The 24,650-nt window shown below is 35.3% G+C and overlaps 1 protein-coding gene across 2 annotated transcripts; it reads left to right on the plus strand.

Annotated features, from left to right (window-relative positions):
- The first annotated feature begins 146 nt into the window (after positions 1-146).
- On the plus strand, positions 147-23,818 carry LOC149805386 (uncharacterized). 2 transcript variants are annotated; one of them, XR_016419155.1, is made up of 10 exons: positions 147-287; positions 1,973-2,035; positions 2,589-2,657; positions 5,444-5,531; positions 9,223-9,317; positions 13,259-13,334; positions 14,790-14,945; positions 15,628-15,766; positions 18,103-20,867; positions 20,900-23,818. XR_016419155.1 is itself a non-coding variant. In XM_089949886.1 (9 exons), exons 1-9 carry the CDS (start codon positions 166-168, stop codon positions 19,008-19,010), a joined length of 1,716 nt encoding a protein of 571 aa, XP_089806012.1. In that variant the 5' UTR covers positions 147-165; the 3' UTR covers positions 19,011-23,818. The 2 variants fall into 2 exon arrangements, 1 of the variants encoding a protein (XP_089806012.1); XM_089949886.1 differs by having other exon boundaries at positions 18,103-23,818.
- The last annotated feature ends 832 nt before the right edge of the window (positions 23,819-24,650 follow it).

Consider the following 24,650-nt stretch of genomic DNA (forward strand, 5'->3'; position numbering starts at 1 on the left):
ACCATATCCACCCAAATCTAGGTAAAATACTGTCAAAGATAATTTGAATTTCTCATGATAAAATAATATAAGGCATAGCCCAATTATGAAGAGTTCTCACAATAGTACTACAATTATTTATTTATTGATATAAGCGACTCCAGTTTGCATATTGATAGCTACAAAATGGCTGACGCCGTGCGTGGCTTCTCGGCTTTAGAGCAAGAGTTACAGAAAACCAGAGAAAGTTTAAAAGATGTAGATGAAAATATTAAGAAATTAATAGGAAGAGATCCAGCAGAGCAAAGGTTAATAACCTGATAAATATATATGTCTCGCATACAGTGTTCACGAATAGCTTCAAACGTACACGTTTTCTCATACCACAACACGGCTACAGGAGATTATTTTGCGAATATTTAACAATATCGCAAAAGGACACTATTTCCAGGGCACTGGGTAGATGATTAGTTCATTCTTAAACTGGATTCATGTATTTTTATGAAATAAATGCCATCAGAATGTTTAGTTTAATAGTCTTGCAACGTACGAAGCCACACCTCATGTTTTTTGGTGTATTTTTTTTAGCTCGTCGTCATGCTGTCTAAATAACTGCGCTTTATAGCATGTTCCGAGGTCGACTAACACCGGAACGAGAAGTCAGTTTTCTACAGCACCTTTGTTTAGACAGTAAGACGTGACCCAAACCACAGGGGCTCGTATCGTTGCTTACAATTGACATGTAATGCATATACTATATAATAATTACAAGAGAGGAACTTGTCTCCTTGCTCGCGCGACCTTTTTAAGAATAAACTTCAAGCTAAGCTTTGCATAGATTAATAAATTTGGTACCGATATTTAGCACAGGCATTCAACTGTGTATCCCTATCTTAAGTTCGACTTAATATCATACCTTTAAGGGATGCCAAATCATTTTCCCATGCTGTTGCTAGACATAGCTGTGATTGCACCCACTTAATATGCAAGTGAGATCCCGCTGAGTGAAATACTGTCCTGTCATTGGTTAAAAGAAAATGACGTCCTGTATTTATTTATAACCTATTTTCAGTTGGCCAATGAGAAGGTAGTATTCCATTCAGCGTGTTCTTGCATATTAGGCAGGCACGATCAGGGCCTTATTGAGGGGTAGCATGGGAAAATGATTTGGCATTCCTTAAAGGTAGATATTAAGTCAAACTTTAGGTAGGGATACACAGTTGATTGCAGAATCTCAGTTGGTAGAGTGTCAGATCCAAGTTTTGCAGATTAATACCCAACCAGGCCAAACTAGGTTTATTTTTAGAAAAGGCGCTTGGATCCCATTTCATCAGCATGTTAATATCCAGTCTTACTAAACACTGCTAAGCCTGACAGAGTCATGCAGAGTGAAATTAGAAAAGTGTATTTATATTGTAAATGTTATTGATGAATAAATTAACCAAACAGAAAGGGGGCCCCAAGTGGTCTAAAGCGCTCTCCATTACGGACCACTGCCATCTCATTTCTGTCTGCGTGGGTTCGAGTCTCGGATTTGGCCAATGTGGATATGTGAGAAAGCTTGCCAGTAGCTTCTTGAGGGTCAGTGGTTCTTTCCGGGGATTTCCTGTGTTCTTCCTCCGCTATTAATACTGTCTGCCATGCATAGCCTATCATGTGCTGAAAAATGGCGTTAAACCCTACAACAACAAAAAACAACCAAACAGAAAGACCAGTTTTCAATATAATTATGTCAAATTAAATGACCAAAAATTTCAAATTCGAACAATGATAAAGTAATTAAGTCGGACAAAATCGTATTTGAAATGTTTGTTATTATTTTATAACATGTTATATTGAATGATTATCAAATGAAAATGCTATTTTTCAATATATGTCCTAATGATTTATCATTTTTTTGTTGACAAATAGGGTAATGTTTGTTTTGTAATTAGTTCAGTAAAGTCAAGTGTTACTTTTTTGTCATCTTACCCAGCCAGTTTTTCTTCTTCAGACCTGGACCTCAGAGGAGGGCTGCAGAACCTAGGGGTAGAGAGCGAATCTTCAATACTGCCAGGTAAATAAAAATGTACTTGCAGCTATAAAATACATGTACACTTGTGGTACACTCAGATTCCTTTTTTTGTATCTAATGTGCAGATATCTTGTATAATGCCATAGATAAAAAATTAAGCTGGTTTTAAAAAAATACAACTGACCAGAAAGTTTTACAGAAATGGTTTTATGGCTCATAGGTTTTTGTATCATTTGCTGATTATTTCTATTATTTTTAAGTTTGTTTAGCTATTTTGCAGGTGTATGTTCCTTTGTTTATAGTACCTCTGTTGCAGTTGACTTTATTTAGGACCTCTTAATTTCATTAGCTTTGTTCAAATGAATGACAGATTGCTTATAAATATCATGCAGATCTGTGCTGAAGACATTGTAGTGATATGACTCGAAAATTGTTAAAGCTACATTATAAATCTAAATCACACACACGCAGATCTATATATGTAATGTTATTTCATACTTATTAAAATGTACTAATCGTAGACATCTAAATCGCAGATTGAATAATATACTGAGTTCCAGGTGTGTGTAACTTTAATTTGCTTTTCTGCTGATAGGAGGGGGACATTGGAAGAGGATGGACCACAAGCCAGGAGACGGGGAGCCATTGGAGACCCTTTCTCCAGGTACAAGAAATTTTTGTTTATTATGACTGGCAGACTCCTTGGATACCTGTACTTAAGTCAGCAATCTCAGTATATGTTCTTATTATGTTTTTCATCATGGGTAGTATTTTTGCACAGTAAATATAATGCATCCCCACATCAAGATGTGGGAAGCCTGTTGCAAATCATCTTTTCTCTCTCCATCTGTTCACACTTCTTGCAACCATTCTTGCTCTGAAAACCTTTGACTTGATTCAGTGCCATCTGGCAGGCAAACTGTCTTTTATGTAAACATATGCAGTTCATTAACTATTTTTGTTACTGGGACTGAAATTGTTCTTACTGTTCCATAGATCTGAGACCTTTTTAATACAGTTTAGGTTTGATCCAGGTGTATAAATGATTTCACATTATGTATGTAAAACAATATATATGGTTTGTATAACCTTGAAATATATCCTTGAATTTCAGCAGTTGCTTTGAAAACTCCATGGAGTTCAAGAAAAGTTGGCTTTATCCTTGACAACTTCTTACATTTGATGAAAAACTAATTAAATTTATTGTGTTGAATCCAAAAAACAATAAACTGAATAAAATATACCATTTCTAAATTAAGAATTGTTATTTATGTATTGTCCAGAAATCATAAATAAGCAAACTGGGATAAAATAGGATGAATCCAAAGATACATGGCAAAGGTAGCTACCAAATTTTTTAGCACCCCTTCACTGCTTTGGCATAGTGGTATGTTTTTCTTCTACCTTCTTACCTTATTTGTACAGTGATAAACAATGTAGCATTTGGAGAAAGTTCAGTTTCCATCAGACAAAAATGTTCCTTGAAAACTTGTAAGTCCTTGAAAATAGACTCCATAGCTGTATGAATCATATATTATGTAGTATACTTGGTAAATGCATTTTTTATATTTATTAATATAAACTTTTTTGTTGCTTATCCATAGACTGCCAACCCTCACAAATTTGGTGTGAATTTCACGACATTTTCAGCAATTCACAGATTGTCGCCACAAGTCAAAAATTCATGAATTCTCCAATTCTCAATTATTTTAAATCCTTAATAAAATAACCGATTTCCCGTTAAGCGCTAGTTGTGATATTGGCAGTTGCCAAAACGGTCTGGTACTGCTGGTTGCAATATTAGTAGAACTACAGCCAATTAGTACAGTTGGCCTGGTAGCAAGCATTTTAGCCTATCTTAATCTATATGTATAAGAGTAGTTTTACAAATGCTTTTGAGAGAAACTAGGGCCTAACTGGAATTTTGCTCCGCGCATGCGTCACCAACACTGATTTGAGTTGCTGTTCAGCATCGCATATAAGATCTTGAAAATGTGTTTTAGTTTTATATTGCGATCTTGATATAGTGTAGTGTTGACAGTCAGAGTGGATGGAGTTATTGTCGTATTTTTCACTAACTCGTGTCCAAATTCACTACTTTTTATCCCTATTTTCACTAATTGCGAGCCTGGAAGGTTTGCAGCTATGCTTATCTAAGTTTACAGCTGCACTGTATAGTTCATCATAGTTATTTATATTGTGATTCAGATCGAGTCTACTAGACTGTTTAGTTTGAATAGCCATTGGCTTATGGGTAGAAATTTTGGGGTCTCCAGACTTACAGCTTACGGCATTTTCAGCCTTTACTTTAACTCTGTTTTGGACAGAGGAACAAGACATTTTTTAAAATCAGTTATAAGTTTAAAATAGCATTTTCATATATTCAGCATATCTCTATAACTATTCAGTATATTTTGATGCAGTATGGTGTAAACATTGTCGGATAGACATACAGATGCCGTGTATAAATTTCCTCTCTTTGACTTCATTTATGACAGAATTATAGACATTGGTTAATTTTGTATATTCATTGATGAGATTTGTTTGTGACCAATATAGATCAAGAACCTTGAGACTTATTCAGATGCAACTTTATGTAAACAAACACTTGCCATTTGAAGTTTCTTTTTGGCAACTGTTAGGTTATATTTCCAGAAATGTGTTATGATGTTATCTTTAAGTCTGTTTTTACCAGTTTTGTTTCTGCATAATAACTTAAGTTATCCACCATCTACACTTAACAAATTTCATGGATGGTTAGAACTAGGGGTAAGAAAATACTCTATCAACTTTGTTGATGACTTGCATTTGGTGTAAGGAAGAAGTCTGTCAGATTTGGGAAATGGTCAAGGGTCATTGTCACTAACGGAGAGAAGAAAAATGATTTTTGCATAATACATTTAGTTCTGGACTACATACATTAACCAAAGTTTGTAGATGGTCTGCACTTAAGGTATAGAAGAGGCATATTTATTTTGGTGTCAAAGGTCAAGGTCATTGTATATCACAGAAAAATGGATTTTGCAGCATCAATTTTGTTCTAGAGTAAGTTCCTTTACCAAATTTTTGACTTGCACTTACGCTAACTAAGAAACCTATGGATTCTGGGTCAGAAAAGTCAAAGGTCACAGTCATCATGTCTTATAAGAAAAAAATGGTCTTTTTTTTTGCAGTTCAAGATGCCATACCTGAACCAAAATTCAAGGTCATTGAGATACTTTGGTCAGTAATCACAATAGTCAATCCTACTGTGGTCGTAATGTGATACCCTTTACTTCAGAATCTTGCAGAATTCATATTCCTGGCATTTTGTTCAAGAACAGTTTTCACATTTCATCAGACATTTTACGGAAATGATGGGCATACATGACATTCTCAATTATACATGAAAATTCTCAGAAGAGTGAATTAGGGTCTACATTTCTAACTTTTATGGAATGTTCTTTGCAGGCTTGGTTCTCGTCTTGGACCCAGACCCACAAGAGGCGAGGGAAGAAGAGGAGCAGATAGTGGGGAGGATGAAGACCTCGAAGAAAAAGTGAGTTTTAGCAATAATATTGTCGGGTATACTGTCTGTTTAATTGTTTGGAATAATTTTGATTAAAGAACACATTCAGTTTTGTGCAAATATTCCTTATTTCATTTGTACCTTTGCCTTGCAGTATTAATTTTTTTTCAAAATGTGATAAGTCGGTGCATAAAGGTATGGAATTCTTAAGATAGTTTTATGTAAATGAGCAGGCGATGAAACTGGTCTTCAAAATTCTCAGTAGGTTGAAGATTTGCTTATTGTATTAATATGTTAAGATCATGATCATGTTTTTGGACGGGTTCCAGAGCAGTTTTTGGCATATGAATTGATGTTGGCTGTCAGTAAGTTCATCTGTCTTGACTACATCCATATGGCATCAATACTGAGGTTAGGATTTATATTTATGTCATTTTATCAGATACTGTTGTTTGTAGAATCTCACAAGTTGGTGCTTGAATGCATCAGTGATGCAAGTATTCTGGAATTTGATGAATTTCTGACTTTTAGACATCATCGCCCAGGTTTCCTGAATTTTCCAGTTCATTCTGTATTCTGGATTAATTCATTTTAGTCTATGTCAGCTGCATAAAGCTATGTTTTAGTAAAAGGCTCTACACAACAGCCTTGATAATAACAAAAAATGCAGCTTACATGGCTGAGTGTTTATAATTATAATAAGTGAATTTACATCTGGAACTTTGATTACTCTAGTTCCAGTTACATGAAATGGAGAGAGGGAGATTGCATGCACTTTGTTTGCAAATCATACTCACCCCACAAAAATCAAAGTTACAAAGGCAAACTTTTATTCTTACTAAACACATGATGAAGCACAAAAAATGTTTTGTGTTTATAATAAGCTGTCTCGGAATATCATGATAGACTAAATTGATGGATATGAAAGAGAGTCATGTTACTGTCCCTCATGTAACAAACTGCGGAAATATTAAAAATATTTCAATATTCAATAGCACAAATCAAATACCTGTCAAGATCAATCACCAACACCAAAGAGAGCCATTGCAGCCAATAACACAAAGCTAATTGGTTATTAAAGTACATGTGTATGATCTCTTTCGTAAAACACTGTCCATACTGTGGCACCGTAAATTACTTTCTGACGATTATGATGTTAACACAGTGATTCAAGAATGATAAAATTAAACTTATAGACCCCTGTCAGTTTTGGATAGTGTCATTTCATATGTGAATGAAATAAATGACCAGCTGTGTCAACATTTGATGTCATCAGAGTGCAAAGATGCTGACTAAACTGGAAAATTCTTTGTTACTACTGGAGAATGGCACACCTGCCTTCTCAGATTCTATCTGGATCACTTGGAGATGTGGCATTCTTTTTATCATTGCATTCTTAATTGTGGCACATCTTCATATCTTAACCTTTCGAATCCCTAAGAAGTAATCATTTGTCTTGAGGTCTTGAAATTTTAAGTTGAGATTGCTATGTAATGTTGGTTTTTGACAGATTTTAAATATTTTTAGTAGGACATAAGATCTGTAAGAAGGGGCCCCAACTGGTCTAAAGCGCTATCCATTACGGATCACTGCCATCTCACCTCTGTCTGCGTGGGTTCAAGTCTTGGATTCGGCTAATGTGGGTATGTGAGAAAGCTTGCCAGTAGCTTCTCGTGGGTCACTGGGTTTTTCCAGGTTTTTTCCTCCAACATTAATACTGGCCGCCATGTATTGCCTATCATGTGCTGAAAAATGGCGTTAAACCCTACAACAACAACAATAACAAGATTTGTAAGATACTGAATAAACCCCAGTCAGGAATTGAATCCACATGGTAGTACAGTAGTCCCCCTCTGATAAGGCCACCCCTAGTGCATTAGGGAAGTGGCCTTATAATGAGGGTGGCCTTTCTAGAGGGGGATGACAAATGCGAATAGTAAATACATATGAAGAAAGTCACAGGTACATTTAATTCTAAAACATTTAATATTTTCATTAAAAAATCACAGGCATGTTGTGAAATAAATGTAAAACAAACTGTATCATCATTTTCCAAAGAATGCTATGAATAACCATTGATATAGTTTTAAAACTGTCTGTATAATTATGTTACAGATCACATCATCTGTCACTTTGTTGGTAACAGTCTAAAAAAAACAAACCAGTCTCGTCACAATTAAAAATATCCTTGCTGTCATATCCCCTGCATATATTGTTTAGTCTTTTGTTCCAGTGTTTGACAAGTTAATTATTAACATCAGCTGATTCTCCACTAAGGACAGAACACTTAATATTGTGTCGCACTTGAAATCTGTGCAACCATCCGTTACAATACAGCGTTCCGGGCTACTTGTGGTAAAGTCGTCATATCCCAATTCAACTGACAAAATTGTTGCCTTTTTCTTGTCTATCATATCAGGATACAAATGTCTCCTGGCTCAAACAATCTTCCTTTTTCCATCCATTTCACCTTCCCACTAATGCAGAATTATTTCATTATCTTTCACGTAATTGTTTATCTGAGTCTTCCTGACATTAGTTTTCTGCAAGGATCCTCGACACCCCACCCCCCGTCAGTTGAATTACTTTCACTTTCTCTTCTAAACTGAGAAGTTTTCTTTTCCTCGATGACATGTTGATCTTTTTGCAGTAAGTTATTAATGCTGCCAACTACAATACTGATAAAACAATTTTGTATGCATCTAAACAAATTGCCGTGTGTATTTAAAGGAAGTGGTCTTGTCACGTGATTCATTAGTCACAGTCTGGTACCCTATTGTTTTTATACATTTCTTTACACTAAGTGAGAGAAGCCAAAACGGCTTCGATATGTACCATTAACATCACGCAGATTTGACCTCGCGACCGTTAGGATTCGTAATTTTGACAATTATTGTCAGTAGTAATAGCCACTAATTATCAAAGTGAACGAGCTCAACATCTAAGGGAAGCCATAAAGGCTATCAAACCATTTTCCTGCTGACTTGGGTATTGTACATCGATACTGCCACTTCTCAGTTGTTACTACTGTTCAATAATTGTAATCTTAACAATTATCAGAGTGACTAAATTGGACATCTTATGATAACACAGCAGTAAGGCTAATTGGATTACATGTACTTACCGTTTTGTGTGGATTAAAATTTGAGTCTTTCTCGGTTTTTATGGAATAAATTTGGCTTCTCGTGAGGCATAAATAATATAATATTAACCTTAGTGGTACATGTACTTTACTCAACACTTCTTTCAGTAACGAAAACCTGCCATCAGGAAACAGAAATCGGATTACTTAACACACATTATGAATAAAATACAGGTTCTGGATACATATTCAAATAAAATGCGGCCACGTGTGAGGGGTAAATTTTATATTATTGCACTAATGTGCTGGTTGCGTTAGCCGGGTGGCCTTTCGCGAGGGGTACTTTTGAACACAAACTCGTCAGTGCCAATGGATTCTGGCCATAAGGAGCGGGTGGCTGCTGGTCGGGGGGGGCCGTTCAAGAGGGGAACTACTGTATTGCATTATGCAGAAATGCATAGTATTGTTTGCATTTATGTACAGACAGATAGAGGATATGTTAACCAAATTTTTTTCACACAAAATTAGTGTGATGACAATATTGTTTCTGTTTCTTAAAAGCTGGTACTAGGCATTTTTATTCAAAGAAGACATATGTGTTAGATTGTGTATTATTTTGTTTTAATTTGGACTTTGTAGCCCACCATCTCTTCAGTGGTATCTACCCCAAAGGAAACTAGAACACGACAGACCTCCATTGAGGAACAGAACAAAGATGTCAGTGGGAAGGCAAGGTTTGTACATTCATTGATTCACATGTATTATTATACTGTTATGCTTTTCATATCCTGTTGTTTATGGTGAACTTCCACAGGTCTTTTAGTTGTCTGTTAACAATGCTTTGTTGCCTGCATAGTTTAGATATTGTTTATACCGCTTGATGTTTAAATTGTCCAGACATGATTTTTCTCCGTTTTAAAGCGGAATTCAGCTTTTCTTCTGACTTGAATCAGATTTTTCTTGATATAGTCCATTTTGTATATCATCTCTGATCCGTTTTTTTTTTTAAAACAGTATGTCTGGTCCCATTCCACAATGACCCTTGTAAATTATTCATTCCATATATTAAAACATGGCAGCCCGAGTTGTTGAGAGAAACCATTACTTGAAAAGTTTAGATAAAGGTCTAAAAAACATGGGAATGGGCGGAGCAAAAAGTTGATGGAAATATAGTTGGTCAGTTTATAAGAAAACTGAATGCTAGAGGACTGGCATTTTGTGACCTCTGCAAGAAAGATCTGAATTACAGTAATTGAGGTTGGAAGAGTTTGAAACAGCACCTACAAAAGAAGCTGCATTAAGAAAAATTATAAAAGTCATGTTGAACATTTTTGGTGAGTTTATTAGTTTTTCAAATGATTATTTTGGTTTATTTCATGATCATAAGTTGCACCAGGAGCAGTTTTTTGTGAGTGTAAAATACATTTTTGTGCATTGCCCCTCGAGACCCCATTTGGGGAGGACCCCAAAACTCCCGTTAAAATATTTTCAGCTTTTTAATGGAAGACCAAAATCGTGTCTGATTGTCCACAAAATCAGGATATTACTGTTGGGGATTCTCTTGGTTTTCCACTCTTTGCCTATTTAAAATCAGTTGTAGAACTTCACATGGGCATTTAGTTACAAACAACTGGCGTAGTTTGGTCACAGAACTTTTAAAACACAGAATGTTCTTAAAATCTTTGCCATACATTTTACTGATGCCACCGCCATGGGTGCCTCCCTTTCCCGTGTGATCAGTATGAATTTTGAGCTACATTTGTTTTTTGGAAACAAGTTTTTCTGTGGGAATACGTACACTTTAGTTGTAGATCAACCAACTTTTGATGTTTGTACTTCCTGTATAATGAACCACAGTAAGCATGACAGCATGCTTGGATCAACTGTTCAGTGATCCATTCTCTTTAAAATATTAATGGACTTTTGCAGGACATTATCATTTTCCATATTATCTTCAGTCTGGTGCTTGATATCTTGAATTTCAAAACTAACTTTAGGTATTAAAACTGGAACAGTGTTGTCATTAGTAAACTGAACATGGAAATACATGCAAGAATAAGCAAATCCCAGTCTCCATGAGAAGAGAAATTCTTGGCCAGGCTGCTGTATTAGTAGCAGTTTAAAAAACAAGCAAATCTCTATCACTGTGATTTTTTAAATTTATTTCTGTCAGATTCACAGCTGGCAGTTAAAATAATCTCTCTTGGAAAAATCAGTTACTAAAACTTTCAGTTGAAGTTATCTGCAAGCCTGTATAATGCCACAAGTACTCGAAAGTAAATCAGCCAACATGTGTAGGACCTAAGAGCTCCTATCTGCATTGACACTAATGTGTATATCTCCACTTCACTTGACTTAGTAGTAAAGTCAAAAGTGTCACTTGACTGTTTAGCTCAACATAGAGGCTGGCTTTTCAGCCAATGGTTTTAGTACCTTATATAATGAAGTTCAAGTGCTTTACTCATTATAACAAGTAAATGCCTTAATAAAAACAGCTCTAAGGACAGATGCATAATTACTGTGTGTTTGGTTGTGCAAGACACTGGATTATGTACGGCATTGAAACTAGCTAGATTTAGTATGAAGTATCAATATAAATGTCAGTACTCTATCCATGCTTGGTCACAGCTTCTGAGGATTTGCCAAGAGGACATGAAGTTGATAAATAAAATGGTGTGGTTTGCTATGCCAGTCTTGTGTTGGGTGTATTATGTTATGAAATTGTCAATTCATTAACATTAGCTTCTCTGGCAAATACATTCATTATGGTTGGAGAGATTTTCATAAAACTTTGCCCAAGTATATCTTTTGACTAGATTGTATTTTGGCACTCCTGCTGCATAAAGATCAGTTCTCTGCATGGGAAAATATAATTCTTTGACTTTTATCTTTATCTGATATAAAACATTGGAGCCACTGAAGATTTTTAATGAAACTTTTGCTGAAGTATGTGTTGCAAACCATAGTCATACCTCCTGTCTCAAGGTCATAGTGAGGAAATGGTAATTTTGTTACTTGTATTATTGTCCAGAGTATAACTTTTGAACCACTGAAGGTATTTCCATGAAACTTTGCCCAAGTATATCTCATGACTAGATGATGCATGCATCAGTACTATAGCCTTGCCTTCTGTCTCAAGGTCAAGGTCATGGCAAGTGAAAATTAAATTCCCTGTCTTGCGTCTTTATCTGAGGTATAACTTTTGAACCACTTAAGCTGTGTTAAGCAACCTTTAGCCAACTGTATATAATATACAAGATGATGTGTCACTTACCAGGGCAAATATAATAGCAAGTTGGAAAATATAAATCAGTAACCTCGGTCCATGTACAGGTATAACTTTTGAACCAGTAACAATGTTTTAATTAAACTTTAGCCTGTTATATTTTTACTTGACAGTGTCCTACATTTTAACAGTTATGCCTATTTTCCTCAAGGTCAAGGTCACATCAAGAGATAATGTAAATCAATATGTTGCCTTATCCAGGCTGTTACTTTTTAACCAAAGCAGATAGTTTGATGACAATTTACCTAGGTACATTACTTATCATTCAGCACATGCCACATACTGATTTTTAAATACGCACTGTATATAAATGTAACTAGATAAGACCAGGTCTCAAGTAAGATGCTGCCCATAGGCCGTAGATTGCACATGCCTGCCATACTGGCTTGGAAGGGGATGCAGAGTCTGTCACAGTTGGGAATCAAACCTGTTTGGTCTGTCTGGCACTCAACCACACATACCACTGGGCTAAATGGTCTTGACAAGCAAAGCAGCTTAGTAAGTGGCCTTGCGTACATTGCAGAATATCTTAACTTCATGATTTCATCATAACATTTACAGAAACAACCTTCTGATTACACACAAAACAATTGCAGATACAGTTATTGCAGTCAGATCCAGATATGGGCTCATCTGGATTAGAAATTTTTCTTGTGGCATTATATTGGTCAGAAAACAAGGCTAACTACACAGGGGGTAACTTTTGATTACAAGATACGGGTGTCATACTAAAAATGAATGATGAAAGACTATAAATAGTTAGGAAAAGAAACTCTTGCAACAGAACTCCCAATAATACACATTGTGATCATCTCTTTACAGTAATTTTGGATATAAAGATACCAGAGACACTTCAGCAATAATTTTATAATAATACATTTTTAAAACGAATCACTTAATGTACATTATCCACTAACAGATATGGAAACAACAAAATAAGAGTTGATGATCAGCCTGCATAATATGCATCATAATGGTTTATATATTGTTGTACAGGTGACACTCAGTTTATGCCATAGATACATTCCTGAAGTGATAAATCAAAAGTAATTTTCTCCCGTAGGATACATGTCAATTTAGTAAGTTCTTGGGCAAATTATTCCTCCTAGTTTCAAACAATGCATACATTGTGTACATTAGCTATGCTGAAGTCACAGCACATTGTGACAGGAATGTATAAAAATTAGCACTGGTGCAAATTGAATGTTATTTGATGATTATAAATGGCGTTAAAATAAAGCACATAAATCGAATTGGCATAAAGCGAGCATTATAAGTGAAGTTTACAGTATCTGGCTTTCAAAAAAGCTGTTTTCTCTCTAAAGTAAATTAACCTCACAAACAAGTGTACAAGTTAAACGTCGATATTTTTGTCTGATTTGCTTTCAGAAATAAGAGAATGTTTGGAGTTCTGATAGGAACACTACAGCGATTTAAAACAGAGGCAGTTGAAGCCAAGGAAAAGGTAAACTTGCATGTGATTATTTGCACATAGGAGACAAGAAGATAATAACTTGATATACTGAATATACTGTCAGCTGGGTACATTTATTCTCTATTCTCAGAAATAAGGAATACCTGAGGTAAATTTTTACATAAACATAATTTCTATCATCAAGCAAAGAGTCAAACATAAGTAGGCTGGCCTTGTCAGATTGTATTTAAATATAATCGTTTTTCCTGAGCTGAAATTTCAGGTAAAGCAAAAAGTTGATTAACACATAATAAAATGCCATCAAATTCTAACAAGGAGGTGTTATTTCAAGTTCATAAGTACTTTGGTTTATTTTACTGATGCTTCTACTTGCCTTTTCTGCTGTATTATAAAGTATTGTGTCCCACTTTTCATAGAAAAGAAAAGATGTTAACTAGAACCTGTCTGTCCAGCCTTCTGTCAGTCCATCTGCCCCAGGATCTTTTCTCCACATTAACTCTCATGATTATTATTTGATTTCATTCAGAGTGCAGCTTAATGCTTATGAAACTTTAGCTGAGTTTGATTGTCACATTCTCCGTCATAGTACAATTTTAGCTGTTGATTGTCAGGCCCATGCACTTTTGCTTCTGCACAACAATTCTCTCGATTATTATTGGAGTTCAGCCAGATTTGGTATTCAGTTTGATATTGATGAATCCTTGATTGGGTTCAATTGTTAGTGTTCTGCACTGTTTAGTGGACTTGAAGCCCCAGGTTGTTAGACCATCCCACTTTTGTCCCCACACAGTAACTCTCTTAATTATTATTACTTCATTTCAGTAAAATGTGACCTGCAACTCTTTATTGATGTTAAAATTTTAGCTTCCCAGATCACCATTCTGTGGAGTCAGCAACCCACATTTTGTCTGCAGCTTTATGCTGATGAGACTTTACCTCTTTACCTTGGTTCCATTGTCAGTGGTGTCTTCCTTTGCATTTAATCTATCACCATTGTCACTTAGATCTTTGCTTTGCAAAACTACATTCCACAACTTCCAACAAAAAAGCAGGGGACATCAGATCCTGAAATTAATTTGTTCAGTTTTCATGTTACTCATTTTAATGTTTTAAAGACTTTTTCCAGGCTATCCCAGTAAAAGATAACTTGGGACCCAGGGAATGCACTTTCAGTGTGGAGTAGTCTCCCCTAGATGCAACTCTAGATTTGTGTATAATTTTTTTTTTTTAAAGTGAACTTGGTGAATGAACTGGCACATATATTATAAAAATTGCCTTTCCTGGGTATATTTATCTTGAAATGGGACAGCCCTCCACTCCTTTGCATTTTTTTGTGTGTGTCATTACTTTGTAGATTTTCAGCATATAATATTTTTCTTCTCTTGTAACCTTTCTGATATGGCTAATTTCAGCAAGAATGTAAATATGTGTGTCTACCTCTGCTTGACTTTAAGCAAAATATATTCATAGAACTTTTGTTCCCAGGAGGAGCGTAGGAAAGAAATAGAGAAAAAGTTGGATGAGAAATTCAAACAAGAAAAAGAAGAAATCATACGAGAAAGAAGATTACTGTTCCAAGAAAGAAGGCAAAAGCAGTGGAAAATTCGTCTTCTTGAACAGAAAATGGAACTTGCACAAAATGTAAAGTTTTTTTTATCATCTTTTTAGGTACAGTTGGATTAATAGTTTATTGCACAATTTCTTAATTTCTTCTGGTGATTTCCATACATTTTCTTCTGGTGATTTCCATACATTTCCTTCACTTGCCTAAGCTAAGGATGTGGGCAAATCACTTCCACCACAGCCTGTGCCAGTAGAGTGAAAATAATATACTGATTGTTGATTCTTGTTTTGAAATTTATATTTCCTCACCAACTATTTCCTGGTAAACTAACTTTTTCATGAACTTTTTAAATTAGGCCTAATTAATTTAATTGATCTTCATCAATACCAAAGATATGTTTAATAAATTATTTGTATGAATCAACTGTATTAACATTTATCGTAAAGGAGTTTTAAATCCCTCATCAGGTAAATTAGAATAAGGCTGAACAGTTAATACATTTCACATTGTTCATTATTATAATCATAATTTTCGTGAAGGTCTTCAGATTCCTTCAAGTAGAATCCCTTTTAAAACCATTATTTTTCACTGTTTAAATGCATGAAAAGCGACTTTTTGAAAAAATAATAGTGATAATGTTAGAGAACAAGCTCAGAGGCAGAAAGTATGAAATGGTCTTCTCTTGAATTCCTGGAAATTCTTTTTGGTCAGTACCTTTGAGGGACTGTTGATATAAAAAATATACTTCTTTTTTTAAAGCATGAATCGTGGGAGCAAGAGACCAGGAAGCTGGCATGCTTCATCCGAACCAAAGCCAAACCTCACATTTTCTACTTTCCTACATCCATGAATCCTGAGCTCGTCTCCAAATTGAAGAGCACAGAGAAGATAATTGAAGGTGATTAGTGTCTGAATAAATTTGCTCACACTGCTGAACTAACATTTTATTCGCCATTTTACAGTCCATTTGTCTGTTCAGTTTTAAAACAGAAACTTTTCCGTCCTCACACATAATTGGATGCAATTGATAAGCAAGTCACCTATTAAACATATATGTGCCCTTTTTATTTTGTTTTTAGGTCCAGTTTTAAAGGAGTTATTGCCCTGTTTCCATCAGTTTTACGTGTCCAGTACAGCAGGTCCTTATAATCATATAGCTCAGGAACCATTCAACATATTTTTATATAATTTGATGTGCTTATTGTCTCAAAGACCTCACTGTTCTGTATGTAGATTTTGTGCCGTTGATTGCATTTTGGATAGAGTTATGGCTCTTGATAATTGACTAATTAACTGATGCAGTTTGTTACAGTTATTGGTCTAAGAGATTGCCTTTTATGACTTATGTCCTATCTGTGCCATTATTGACAGAGTTGTGACCCATATGGGTCAGCTTCATATCTATACATGGGATATCTCTTGTAATTAACATAGCAAAGAAACCTAAAACACAGCAGAGCAAAGAAACAAAATATACCAACACAATTTAATACTAGCATTGTTGCAAAGATTCAGATCTGTCTTTATTATGCGATTGTCTCATCTGCTCCATTTTGGACAGTGTTGGAGACCTTGTCAGTCAGCTTCATATGTATACATTGGATGTAGCCCTACATGTAAGACATAGCACATGTTGATTTTGTTTAGGTGCTATGTCTTGTATAGCGTGTTCCAATGTCATTGACATGGGAATGAGTAATCAAAGTTTCAGGAACATCTCACACACTTGGCAGCCTATATCGACACTCTTCCACTAATTTATGTGTAATTAATATACTTACTGAGCTGTCTTTATCCTGGTGGAATGAAAATATGATACTACCAAATGGACACATTTTCACATTCCATTGACATACATTTGAATTTGTTGCAATGCGACAGTAGTTGAGGTGTGCCAAGTAAGTTCAGGTAGGTACATGTTAGGGATAAGTTTCTTGAACTAAACGAACCGTTGCTTACATTTCCAATAGGCGTAATATATTTTTATTCATTTCATTAAAGAATAATATTTCGGCATTCCCGGCTTTCATTACCTTCCAGCCAGCTGAAATGTAGGCCAGTGAAACTTGAAAATAGGTCCATCTCTTTTGTGAGAATTTGAATTTATTAGAGAAAAGACATCAGAGTAAGTAAAGTCTGACTAAAACATTATGACTTTACTTTGTAGAAAAGCGTCGTTATTTTAGTTGTCAGTTGTTTGAAATATTCCTGAAAATTTGACTTTCGTAACAATGTTAGTCGACATTAAAACACGCTACACCGCCCCATTAGTTAGGCTGTAAGACCTTGACGCCCACAACATAAATATCAGCATCATGTCCTACATGTAGGACTAACATTGGATGTTGCTTGTATTAATGAATCCTTCAAAAAGCTTGATTTTAACCATTGCATGTCATCATTTAGAGGATTCATAGTTGCTGCCAGCCCATTTTCTCCAAATTTGGTTTTCCAACGGAAGTTAATTTGTTCAATGACCTTCTGAGAAAATTGTAATAAATTGGGCCTTGTGTGGTGCACTGATTGCTTGTGGCTTTAGTTTTGAACTGGATAATTTTGGTGCATTGCACAGGGACTTATTTTGCTGTTCACTTGTCAAATGTTACAATATGATTTTTCAATCTCTTAGAGATACAAATCATTTGATATTGGCTCAGTATATCGAAGCTAAACAAAAAATACTTTAAAGCACATTTAAAAGCTGTGAGGTCTTAGCACCAGTGGAACTATGACTCGTGCATAGAGGATTCTGATTGGTCAAGTTACACATGTATAATATTACACTGTATTAATGACTACACAGAGTAATATGTAGGGGTGGACATGTATAATGTCCATTCATGGTTCTCAGGTTTCCACTTAGAATTAACATCTTCCTCTGGATTTATATGTACAACCAGCATTCAGGCTTTTTCACAACTAACCCCTGACTTACACTATATTTATATTCCCATGAGTGGTCAAGTAACTAGAAATGTTTGCTTTCACTGCCTTTAATTTTCATTGAAAATATGTAATGCAGTTATCTTTAGTTCCATTAATTTTAGCCACTATTGAATCCTGACTTTTTGTTTCAAACAAATAATTTCATTAATTTTTAGTCTTCAGCAGATAAGTGTATGTGGGCTCTGTTTTTTACAACTTTAAATAAAAAGTTGTACTTAATTTGTTTCTTGAAAGTTTCCATGCAGATTATCATCTTTTTCTTCATGGATATATCTTTCTGTATTGCAGAAATGATAATGGAGCGTAGAAGAAAACTGGAGGAGGAGATAGAGGAATTGATGGTTGGGAGTCAGAAGGAGGGGGAAGGAGAGGAAGAGGAGGAGTACATGGAGGAGGAACAGGAGGAGGTGGAGGAGGAAGCAGATGAGGATCATGAAGAAGGAGAAATTATTGAGAGGAAGAGAGTAAAAATGGGAGGGGAAGAAAAAGAAAATATGAGAGAAAACAGTTCTAGGAGTAACAAAAGCAAGTCAGAATCTAGCAGTAAAGAAATTAGAAAGTCAAGTAGGGAGAGAGAATCAAATATATCTAGTAGAGAGCATGACCAGAAGCACAACAAGCCTGATAAAGGTAAGAAAAGGTCCAGTAGGGAAAGAGAACACAGGAGATTAAGTAGGGATAGGGAGGGGAGACACTCTAGTAGGGGGAGGGAACGGAAATCTAGTCATAGCAGGGAAGGAGATAGAGATGGGGATAGGGAAAAAAGACGTTCTAGTGGGGATAAGGAGAAAAGACGTTCTAGTGGGGATATAGAGAGAAGGGAACGTAGAAGGTCCGGTCGAGATGAGACGAAGGAGAATAAAAAGATGAGGTCCATATCAGGTAAAGTTAGTAAGGATGAGGAAGACTATGATAAAGAGCATTTTGCATCTAAATCCAAAAAATTTAAAGCGGGGGGGGATAAATATGAGAAAAAGGAAAAGGTATGGGCACCTATGGAAGATGAGGAAGAAGAGGAAATGGATGCTGGAGGGGGAGGGGGCACAGAAAAGAAAGCTGGAGGGGAGGGTGTGGCTTCTGAAGAGGGTATAGTTCAGGAAAAAGAAAGTGAAAGGGCTGAGGAGAGGACATCAGTACCTGATAGCCAACAATTAGCCATGGGACTGGAACATGAAGAAATGGATTATGAGAATTAATTCGGTGCCATATGGGGCATGCTATTGACAATATATGTTTAAATTTAACATATTTTAGAGCCTGCTTCTGCAGAAAACATGTATCCTTTTAAACCTTCAATAAATCTAGTGTAAGGAATACATGGCATTACCCATGTCCATACAACCATAATGTAATAAATTGTGTTTTCACTTAGTAACTTTGAAGATCTTAATGGATTGAAATCAAAATGTTGAATTGTATTTTTTTTTAAAAATGAAGTTCCATTTGCATCTATTTTTGTCCTGATTTTACTAATTTTCAACCTTGGTTAACTTAGAAATTAGATGTTGTATGTGGACCTACGGTTTTTTTGCTCACCTGGCTGTAAACCAAATGTGCTTATGGTATTGCCATACATCTGGCATGTTTTCTTGATAAGTATTTGCTATTTTAAAGTTCTTCTCAAAACTGATGGATCAGTTTCAACCAAATTTGGCAGAAATGATCTCGGCATGAAGAACTTTCAGTTTTATACAGATGTTACCAATCTAGCCATAAATATGGCTGCATATACTTGAAACTGAATATCTTTTAAATAATGTCTTGAAAAAAATTGTAAGCAAAATTTGAGCTAATTTGACAGAAAGCAGCCTGCAGCGAAGGGCCTTTAGATTTTTTACAAATGATACCAATTTACCATCAAATACGACTACAAATATAATATTTCCTCTATATAAAAAAATAATTAAAAAAAACAACAGAACTTTGCCAGATTTAACAGAAAGCATTATGGCATGACAGGCTTTCAGTTGTGCAATTGATGTTGATCCACAATCAGATAGAGCCATTGTTTCATATTATACAAATGGTGCAGGTATATTGTAAAATTTGACTGCAGTTGCTAAAAAGAGAATAATCTTAGAACTAATTAAAACCCATTCGGCATAATTTGACTATTGACAGAAAGATAGCTTTCCAAATTTTATAGATAATACCAATCTTCCATCAAAGTATAAAAATAGAAAAGCCTTCAAGCAGCCTCCCAAAAACTTTGGACAGATTTTTTCCAGTGTTTAGGTACTCTGACATAAAAGGCTTTCAAGTTTGTACAGAGGATGTTGGTCTGTCAACAAATGTGGCTTTTGTTACAAACAATTAAAAAAAACATTAAATGACTTCTTAGAAACTTCTTAAAAGAATTTTACTAAAAAAATTTTTTTTTTAAATTGGCATGGAGTTTTCATTTTCTTACAAATAATGGAGACTTGCATTAAAATTGGTTATTGTTACAAAAACTAATAGAAAAACCTCTGAATGACGTCTCAAAAACCACTTAACATAATTTTACAAAATTTTGGTTGAAAGTGTTCTTGCACAAATGATGCTGATCTTCCATCTAATATCCCCAACATCTTCTGAAAATCCAGACAGAATGTAAACAATTTTGAGAAAGCATTCTGACATAAAATGATTTACATTTATATTAATGATGCCAAATATTCCATCAAACATGACATCCATTATAAGAACTAAAAATCCTTACACCATTTAAAAAAGATTGATGAACAGAATTCAACAGAGTTTGACACAAAATCCAACAAATCCTGTGCCCAAAGTCCAGGAGCTTCATGAAAACTGAGTCTCTGCTTTCATGTAATGAATTTAGGTATGTTGGTGAACTACCAAAGATATTATTTGTAGTTCTCTATTTTTTAAACACATTCCTCTGGAAATACTTGAAAAAAGATTCAAGTTGTGATGACAAGGAAGGAGGTAAAAGGACACTTTCAATGCTAATAGATTCTTATTGAAGTGCCATCTTTGCCATAAAAAATTAGCTGGGCTACTTGTTAGCCTTCCTGGTAGCCTGCTGAGGCTACATAATAGTTTTCCAGGTAGCCAGCTGGGCTACTTGCTAGCTTTCCAGGTAGCCAGCTGGGCTACTTGCTAGCTTTCCAGGTAGCCTGCTAGGCTACTTAGTAGCATTCTTAGTAGCCTGCTCAAATACTTTTTAGCTTTCCTGGTAACCCGCTGGGCTGCAGTTTGCTGGCATTTTCATGCTAGTCATGAAGTTGAAGTGGATATGCATCTCTATAAGTATCACACACTTACAGCAAAAAAAATCTCATGATGACCTGTATTTGATCATTTACAGGCTCTGGTTAACTTTTGACTTTAACTCTCGACAACACGTTTTGTGCATGCATTATGCATATTGTTTTAGCTACAATCATTGAACTTGATGATGGGATGCATCTCATTAAGTACTATACCATTATTGAAAAATGAGATTTGTAGATTTTATGGTTCAGTAACTTTATTGAAATGTTACCTTTGAAGTTCAGTTTATATTGTTCATGTTAGAATCGTGAAATGAGGTCATTGGAAGTACCTATTGGTAATTGCAGTCAGAGAAGTTCATGTGACCTGCAATTTATGCATAAAGAGTGTTTTTGTTTGGCTTGAGACAATATGTTTTTCAGTACTGTAAACTTACAAACCTACAGAGAAGGTTTTTCTAACCAGTTGAATGTAGGAATAAATATGATAGGTTACTCTCAACAGGGTTAATTTTGCATGTGAATGAGTAGGTATTAGAAGACTGGATTGGGTGCACTTCATGTGAGGCCTCAGCTGTGGTGGCTGGACGTGGCAATTATTGATGCATGAAATAGTTTTGTAATTATGGTCATACTGGCTGTCACTCCAAGATTACTCGGAGCCTGCTACATTCACTCAATAAAATCTGATGGCTAAGAATAGACAGTGATATTAACTTCTGAGGCATATTTTCTAACAACATTTTGAAAAAGGAAAGAAAACTGTATATGGTTTTAGCTCACCTGGAGATAACGCCAGGTGAGCACATCATATGGCCTTGTATCTGTTGTGTGTCATGCATCCATCCATCAACAGTTGCCTGTTACCACTTTTGAGTCCATGTTTCTGGTCTGATTTCTGTCAGACTTGGAATATGGGTTTAAACCATCAGAAACTTGGAGGAGTTTAATAAAGAGCAAGACCCATCTATATGAATGATTTACCTTTGCACCTGATTTATTGGCCTAGACTTGAAATGTGTGCTTACATCATTAATGATCATGGACAAGTTTGATAATGTGAATGATCCATGCCTATAAATTAGGTAATTTTGCATCTGATTGAGAGAGCTTGTTAGCACTCTTGAAGCCATTTTCTGATCCATTTTTTATTAAACTTTAAATATGGGCATATATATTGCGATGTTGCACTTAAAATATAGGTAGGTACTATCCAACAAAACTTCATAGCACCTTAAAACAGTATTGCTATAATAAAATGCATACAATGTTTGTTTTTTATATGATCACATGTATAGTCATTATTTCATGGGATTTCATATATTAGATGTTCTGACTTTGAATAAAAATAAACAAAAACAAAAACCCAATATGCTTTTCTCCTGAACCACTTCCCAGTTTAATTACTATCATTAATCCAGATTTACTGATCCTCTTGTTTCCTAGCAACAGACCCTAGAAATTCTCTAATCATGAAACAAAATATTTAAAAAAAAAAAAAAACAATGAACAGAATTCTGGATTTCCAGAAAGTGGTAGCCAGACTTCATCCCATATTTATTATTTCTCCTAATATTTTAAGCACATACTGGACATAGACTAAAGAGCATCATTCATTAATGTCCAACTTTGCATGCTGCTTGCAAATTAAGTTCCATTCGAATTTACAAGTTGTATCAAACAAACAAATTCCAGTAATTATATAGAGTGCATAGCTGTCTTCAACACTGAGTTGTTCAGTAACACTGACAAAAATTTTCTGAGAGTAATAAAATTGGATCATGGAACTACAATTCATTTTTGATAAATGGAGGTGGATGAACGAGTGTTAAATAATCCTATTTTATCAAATCAATCCAACTTTTTAAACGAGAAAATGGAATACTCATATTTTTTGTTTCGTTCAATAGACAATGTGGAATCAAATTGTTTCAAACTTTTCTTTCCACTCTTTCCACTTCATTATTTTGCTTCACAAACCTACATTTAGTAGTTACCCAAGTGAGCAATAGTAGGCCCATTTGTGCCTCTTGTTATAAGCTCATCACAGTACTTACATTTTGATGTCATGAAAAAGAATATTTTTTTTTTGTATCCTATGATGGTGTAGGTCAAGATCAGTTTAGCCAGAAGTTATTTTCTGCATGATGATCATTGTTTACAGTTGCTGCTGGAAACTGCTAAAAGCTTCATAATGGTGAGCTGTGTAATTGTTAATTACTACTGGGTTTTTTTATGCCCCACCACAGCAGGGTTAGGGAAATTGGTGTTTCCCTTGTCCATTGTATGTCAGTCCAGAACATCTTAGTTCAGTTTTTCATTTAGGTTTTTTAAGGCACTGTGGTGGGGCAACAATGATAAATTAACATCATTTCTTGTTAGTTTTGAAATTCCTTTTGAAAAATATTGCAAGATTTACATGAATTTAACCATTTGAATAAATATGTAAATATAATGTATTGATTAAATTTTTAATTATATCCACTCATTTCATCAGAAAGTTTCCCACATTTTTTGCCAGGTAATACAAGTAGTTTTACATTATTTGGGCTATTTTTGTGTATGTCAAATATTTCATGTTTTTATGTGACATTCTTGGGATAGGGAAGATTTTCACATATTTATCTCTTCAATCAGGAAATAAAAGCACTGTAATTCAACTGTTACATGTAATAACATTTTGTATTTTAGTACAAACACTTTATCATATTTTGAGCTAACAGTTATTAGGCAGAATGTTTGAAATTTTAAAACTTCATTTTAATTAAAAAAAGGCTCAAAATGTATCCCTAGTTCACTTATTTTTTACTTCCACCATGCAGGTCTTTGAGAACTTTTGTTGTTTTTGAACTTGGGAGCTTGGTATTTTTATCACTCCTGGTCACAACTCGGGTGGCCTAGTGGGTAGAGCATCCACCTCAGATGCAGGAGGTCACGGGTTAGAACCCTGGCCAAGTCAAACCAAAGACTTATAAAAATGGTACTAGCAGCTGCCTTGCTCAGCACTCTGCATTAAGAGGTTAGTGCTAGGTCTGGTTGGCCCAGTGTCAGGATAATGTGACTGATGCCCCAGTGCTAGACATCACTATAAACTGTCACACTGCAGACATCCTAGTGATATGACTGAAAAACTGTTAAAGCTACATTACAAATCCAAACATACACACAAATAAAATTGAAATAATAACAATCCAGAAGAGCTTACATTATGAAGCCATCACGAGTTGTCCATCCATTGTCCATAGATGTTTGCTGTTACCATTAATCCTAAACTACTTGGAGGAAAGCCATGAAGCTTAGCATACACAGATGTAAACCCTGCCATTGTGATCAATTTTATCATATTCTGATTTTCCAGTGGGATAAAATTTTGTGTAGGTGACGTTGTTGTATGGTTTAACGCCATTTTTCAGCACACGATAGCCTATACATGGCAGCCAGTATTAATGGTAGAGGAAGAACCCAGAAAAGCCCGGAAAGAACCACTGACCCACGAGAAGCTACTGGCAAGCTTTCTCACATATCCACTTTAGCCTAATCCGAGACTCAAACCCACGCAGACAGAGGTGAGATGGCAGAGATCCGTAATGGAGAGTGCTTTAGACCACTCGGCCACTC

The sequence above is a fragment of the Sinohyriopsis cumingii genome, chromosome 2 (genome assembly GCF_028554795.1).
Source record: "Sinohyriopsis cumingii isolate HCF-2022 chromosome 2, ASM2855479v2, whole genome shotgun sequence".
Lineage (NCBI taxonomy): Eukaryota > Metazoa > Mollusca > Bivalvia > Unionida > Unionidae > Sinohyriopsis > Sinohyriopsis cumingii.

Bases quoted from the DNA above. Each gene is read 5' to 3' on its own strand.
- LOC149805386 (XM_089949886.1), top strand. From the start codon at position 166: ATGGCTGACGCCGTGCGTGGCTTCTCGGCTTTAGAGCAAGAGTTACAG. The intron at 5,532-9,222 runs GTGAGTTTTAGC...TGGACTTTGTAG, and splicing joins ATGAAGACCTCGAAGAAAAA to CCCACCATCTCTTCAGTGGT. The intron at 15,767-18,102 runs GTGATTAGTGTC...TCTGTATTGCAG, and splicing joins CACAGAGAAGATAATTGAAG to AAATGATAATGGAGCGTAGA.